At 42.1% G+C, this 6,453-nt stretch overlaps 1 protein-coding gene across 5 annotated transcripts in view; it reads right to left on the bottom strand.

Moving 5' to 3' along the window:
* Positions 1 to 6,453, bottom strand: part of APLP2 (amyloid beta precursor like protein 2) — a 72,038-nt gene continuing 65,585 nt past the window's right edge. For all 5 annotated transcript variants that reach the window (XM_084803690.1, XM_084803686.1, XM_084803688.1 and 2 more), the window contains 4 exons: positions 3,953 to 4,035; positions 2,597 to 2,671; positions 2,042 to 2,197; positions 1 to 1,510 (listed from right to left, as the gene is read on the bottom strand). In XM_084803690.1, the coding sequence (XP_084659816.1) occupies positions 1,409 to 1,510; positions 2,042 to 2,197; positions 2,597 to 2,671; positions 3,953 to 4,035 (416 nt within the window). In that variant the 3' untranslated portion in view covers positions 1 to 1,408. The remainder of the gene's footprint in view (positions 1,511 to 2,041; positions 2,198 to 2,596; positions 2,672 to 3,952; positions 4,036 to 6,453) is intronic.

Genomic DNA, 6,453 nt, shown 5'->3' with positions numbered 1-6,453 from the left:
TGTAAGTTAAATTGTTTATTGATGTGTTTCCAACTTTTTACATTCCCCACAGAACACACTGAGGAGTTTGCAGGTTAAGTAAATCTGTGCATAGTGGGAAGAGACATGGTAAGGAGTGGAGGATAAAGAAAAGTCACAGAAAATAGAAAAAATACACCACAGGTTACCAGAACCTCCAGAATTTTAAAAAAGCTGTGAGCAGTAACACCAACTATACAAGCATTACAAAGACATGATGGTGAATGGAACAATTTCCCTTGACACTTCAGTGCCCACCGATTCCCTTCTGTTCTCCACATCGTAGGCATTATCCCTTCTACCGCCCTAACCCCACCCAAAACAGAGAGCAAAGCTGCAGTGAATCTTTGGCTCCCCAAATGCTTGATTATTCCCAGTGATTCTGGTTATGCACACATGCCCCAGCGTCAACTCCAGCTTTCTTGCGAAGACATATCAGCCTCCCAAACCTGTAATGATCATGATTTACCATGAAGGGAGGGGGCTTGCGGGCACATTAATAAAGAGGGGTTTGCTTACATTAGGCAAGGTGGTGCTAAAGGAGGCTGGTTCAGGCAGGAAGGACAGGATTTGAATTCAAACTTAAAGGATTTGAACTCTACAGCCAGACTGGGTTCAGAAAGCAAGGCAGGTGTGCAATCCCAACATGCACAAACCATGCCCTAATCTTCCACTAAAAAGGCCCTAAAATGGCAGAAGCGTTTCCCCTCCATACTTCTAGAGGGTCTAGATTTCTGAAAACCAAGCCACATAGCAGCAGAATTGCACAGGTCACTGGCTTCTGAGAATCTATATAAGGTTGCTTTTGTTAGGAATATCCCTGGTTATTTTTCTCCCCTAGTCTCTTTGTGTATGTGAGTGACTTCTGGGGAAGTGATTTCTCTAAAAAGAAAAGAAAAAAGGAATACTGCTTTTATATATAAAAGCCAAAATGACTAAAGAGCCACAAGTGTCTTGTTCATACAATGTGGTTGGTACAAATGACCTTGAATATATAAGTGGTGTATCAGAAATAAAACAACATTTCTCATTTATACAGAGAGCTTGTTATCAGACAATACAACAGCACTGGGATTTCTCTTCATTAGATTAGGTTTCTTAAAAAAGAAAAAAAACTACATCTCAAATATCTGCAATAGATCCATTTTCCCATTTATGGTTTATATATCATATATTGTTATATTATCATTTCCTCACCCATTTAAAAGAATGGAAATTGCAACTCTACAGTAGTAATTAAGTCTTAAATGATCCAGGAGTTCTGAATGTAAGATGAAGTCCTCTTCAAGCAACAATTGGTCAGTAGTTGATCCAAAATGCTGGACCATTTTGGCCCACCCCACCTCACCCTAAACCTTTGCTGGTCAGGGTGCTGCAGTTTCAACATCCTTTAAATCTGCATCTGCTCCAGGTATTTGTATGTTGGGTTCTCATAGCCATGGTTCTGCATCTTGTTCAGATGCCGTTCTTCTGGGGTTAGCATTGGATCAACCTTCAAGAAAAGAAAGTTACCAGTTAGCAGGCCAAGAAGTGATGTGCAAGTATCTTAACTGAATGAAATAATGTGTACTCGTTAATGTACACTAAATGAATTAATGTGTATTAGTCCTTGGCTATCAAGCTGGGATCCTTGTCACAAGAGATTCAGCTTCTACCATCTCAGTCAGGAATGCTGCCCCAGGACAAAATAAACAGCCACTGATTTTCAGTCACTACACTGATTCCAGCTGCTGGGAATTTACGTATTCTGTTCATGTGAGAGACAACAAGCTCAGGAGTTTCTTTTTCCTAAAGTTCATTTCTGCTTTCTATGCTTGCAGAGAACTGCTTTGAACTACATACAGACACTGACTGCTAAATGGTCAAGAGAGCAGAAGTGAGCAAGGCTTCCCATGATCAAGGGGACAGTGCCTCAGGTCCCAAACACAAGCAGCAAGCATTCCATGCCACCCCTCTACCCAGTAGCCTTCTTCAATCCCACTTCCCTCAGTGTTCAGATTATGCATCTCAAGGCCGCTCTCACCTCTACAATTCCATGGCTGATAGTTCCATACTGCCTCTTCCTTAGCATCACCAAGCTGATAACTATGACTGTGGCAATGGCAACTGCTATCACCAGGAGGCCAATGAGAGCACTGCTGCTAAAGCTGAAATCATCACGCAGGGAATTGTCATTTTCCTGTAAGGGCGAGAAGACAATGTGGAGGGACTGATACTTGGAAACTAACACTGGTAAACAAGCCTAGGAGGCACCTTGCTTTGGCCAACTGCTGCAACAAGCATGAGATGCATCTGATTATGATCTTGCCCTGGTCTCTATCATTATGATCTGGATGGCAGAGGGCACCTTTAAAATACCTTCTCAGACACACACCATATGCACATGACCCATTGTACTTACATGTGCCTTATGTGGCCAATAATAGGATGGTTCTCATTGAAAACTTCAGGTCTATTGCTGTTTGTAACATTTACAGTACCTTCAGAACTAAGAGAGGTATACATAGTGACACTCAATACCAAAACAAGGGTTTGAATTTCCCTAACAGCAAGCCCGGGTTGGTGGCCATATACATACCGGCTCATCCACCAGTCCACCGACTCGCTCAGGATTGAAAATCATTTCCTTCACATCAAGGGTTTCATCAATAACCTGAAAACAGTCATGAATGAATTTTACACAAGGACCTAATGACAGAAGGGGGAATACTGGGCATGGATTTGCATAAAAAGCCACCTTTGATTTGCAAAAAGGAGCAACTTCTACTGAGCAAATAGCTAGTTAACGCAACATGGTCATCACACACTTTTCTCATGCTCACTAAAGGAGATTTCATTCATCTAGCAAAATCCCACTTGTTTCCCCAGGCGAAAAGGTGGAAGAACCTTGGAAAGCCAATAAAGGATGGTATCAGGTGTGTTCACACAACTCCCCATAAATTCACTGACTGCATAAGAGACGGAAGGAAATGCCCACTATCCATGCAACAGTGGCTGCATGTTCAGCATCAGTGTGAAGGGCCCCCACTTGCATACAAATGCACACACACATAGGGTCTCCTCCATACAAGCAGGAATCCTGGCTAATCAGAGTTCCCATTCATATGGAAAAGCCCCTACATGCATCTGTATGCATGTGAGGCCCCTTTGAACCGGCACTGAACATTCAGCCATCAAGGGGCCCAGCACACATGCTGGTGTCAGGGATGGGCCTAGCAGGGTACATGCTGGGAGTGGAGCCAGGAAGTGCAGTACTGCTCTGCTCCACATGTAAGTGCAACATATGGAGTGGATTCAAATGGTCTCCTCAGTATGGTGTATTGTTTAAAAACTATCCCTGGCAGTAGAGAATGCTTGTGATTTTATGTAGATGCCAGTTGGCTACACCTATGTGCTTCTTAAGCATAGTTAGATATGTCAAGACATTTCATAGGAGAAACCTGGTTTGGGTTCCATCAACAGTTTAGAGCAATTTGACACTAAATAAGTTAATATTTACTACTTTCAAAGAAGAGCCATACAGGAAATGCAAACACAGTACAGTTCAGCTGTGTCTTGGCATCAACACTAAAAATTACAGAATGCCCATTTCTCTTGCATGTCAAAAGTTGCAGTCACTCAAAATAGCTGACAAAGCTGACAGTAAAACCTGTGCCAGAGCACCAAAGGGTTCTACCTTGTTAACCACATTGACAGGGCTTTCTATAGTGAGGTTGCTGGCTTTGTTTTCTTCACACTCTCATCCTTCTGTCACTGACACATATTGGAAGCCTGCAGTAGCAGTAAGTCAGAAAGCTGCTACTCCCTTGCACCATATGGGATAATGAATATAGTGACTATCAAGCAAGTGGCAAGAGGCATGGAAGCAAGCGACAAAACTGAAGTTAGTCTCAGACTCAAGCTTTTCTGTGCAAGATAAATGCAAAAGATGTACCACATTCTCATCCAGCTTGTTCTTGCTGTTGATTACTTTCTCTTCTGCTCCAATCAATCCATCAAGGTCAGCCATGCCAGACCCTGCACAGAAGGAATTAAGTATAAGATCAGACAAAGGAAAAGACCATTTGTCAGACCCACGTGGCATCCAGGTAGTGCTGTAACCCTAATGTGATTCACAGTATGAACTGCAGTTCATAGTTTCCTTTCTTTGTGAAAGTGATTCATTAGAGGGACATCAAAATGTTATGCTGGTGAGACAGACAATAGGCAATGAGACAGGAGGCCTAGCAAGTGAGGTACACATGATGGAAATGGTGAGATTTTCTGGAAGGTTTGATTACACACGTATCAATTAATACGATATGGCACAAAGCAATGAGAGTCTAGGTGTGCTGTCTCTAGAGGTTGTATCTCCTCCCAGAAGAATCAGTGCCCTATGAAACCAGGACAGAAGTCCTCCATATTAGCCAGTGTACAAGAGGCATTCTTGCCATAGCAGAGTCGGCACCATCCCCTTAGAGAGCCTACATATCAGCAGCTATCTGAGGAACAAGCCTCAAAGTCATTTGAAAAAGTTCATCCCCTGAGCAAACTTAATGAGCTCCTGTCCTATGCCTGGCTCAAGTCCAGAATCAATTTCAAGGGAGGAGCAAATGAATTCTGAATATCGCTCAGCCAGAACCAGATAAAATCTTGCATGTAATAATGGAGAAGGATATCAACAAGACTGTTCTCCACTAGTTGGAACCTGAACTTCCATAAATTGATCCAGATGAATAGTAGAAGTCATTGATGCAACCTTCAAACCACCTGAGACATGGTGAGCATCCGATAATGGAATTCTGCAAAATGCCAGCCTGTATTATGGTTTTGCAGAAGGATACATGGCAGCCACTGGATTCTTCTGAGACTCTATGCATGTCTATGTTTTGCCCCATATTGGCAAAGGAGATGCAACCCCGCCCCCACACTTTATAATAGATTACACATCTTGTCCCATATTTGCAATGCTCGGACACTAGCTAATGCATTGTTACCTAGATTCCTTGAGGATGACAAACTGTTTTGGGGGCAGCTGTCACAGTGACAGTTTTTTTTTAATCAACTGAAAATGTCAAAGCAATCCAGAAAGGAGTTCCTGATTTTACTGCCTCTCCCTATCTCCCCAAATTCCTCAGGAAATGCTATTTTGGATACCAAGCACACTCCAGGTTGTCCATCTTGCTTTCCAAGGCTGCCAGTGCAAATCACATATTATGAAAGGCAATTATTTATGGTTTCTGATGACCTTAGGCAATCTTCTAGAAGCCAGTCTTAGTAAACCAGCTTTTGGCCTTTCTCTAGCTCTTCTAATTCTCAGGAGCCAGCACAGCAAAGGCTCTAGGCTGGGAATTCAGCTGCTGTGACAGGTACCATTAGATAGTTCTGAACTTTTTAACAGCCCTAAGTGGATTGGCACTCAAAGGGAAAGATCTTTACATCTCACATATCTCAGAAAAGGAACATCAGTAGCTTTTATACACTATGCTAAAGAAAGAGCAGGGAGGAGAGGCAGAAACAAAATACACCATAACTCACATCAATGAAAACTTAGCCAAGAATGGACTGCAAAGTATACATTTTCTAGGTTTTAGTCAGCTATGTTGACCCAGTTAGATGAAGTTCACCCCAATACACTTATTAATGAAGATAGTACAAAGATTTTAGGGCTAGGAACAGCACTGTATTCATCCTAATGCTTCAGAGTCCCTAACAAATCTAGAAACAAGGAATGAGTGTAACAGAAGATTTTATACTCTGCCTTTTAATTGTGCAGATGCATCAGAAACATGTTAACAGAACAGGTAGACTGCTGGTCTGCCACAATATACTCAGCTATAATCTTACATTTTGTCTCTTGTCCCAGCTAGGGATGTCAGAGAAATCCACAACGGATTCAAATTAATTTGGATTTCTATGAATATGACCTGCAGCTTCCACAGTGGACTGGCATTTTCCGAATTGCATGGATTCCACAGACTTCCGGACCATTTTAAAAAAGCGTTTTCAGAGGATTGTGCTAGTATGCATTAGTGGTAATGCACATTTGCAAACAGGAACGAAATTCTCGTACATAAAATTCCATTCTGTCAATGACTGGACAACAGAACAAAAGATGCCTGCCAATCTGCAAAACACAGATGGAACGGATTTAACAAAATCCGTACATCCCTAGCCCCACCCCTCATTTACAGCTAATAATCCACAAATTTAACTTCAGCAGTTGTTAAGGTCTTCTCAACAAGCTGAGAACTGACACTTATAAAGCAAAGCCTGGGACATTCTAACGAAGAGCAAAGAGTGCCAATCCTTAATGCAACTATGAGGTCAACCGCTGTGCAGTTGTGTTATTCCTTTTGTTACAGAAGAACTCCATGCAGAAGTCGGTAAAATCATGACCACACACTACAAGAGAAACTGAAGGAGAAAGCAGAAGTATACTACAGATGGCTTTCC

This window comes from Heloderma suspectum, chromosome 6, assembly GCF_057233095.1.
Source record: "Heloderma suspectum isolate Gila_16-S chromosome 6, 16-S_ref, whole genome shotgun sequence".
Taxonomy (NCBI): domain Eukaryota; kingdom Metazoa; phylum Chordata; class Lepidosauria; order Squamata; family Helodermatidae; genus Heloderma; species Heloderma suspectum.
This window is presented reverse-complemented; position numbering and strand designations above follow the sequence as displayed.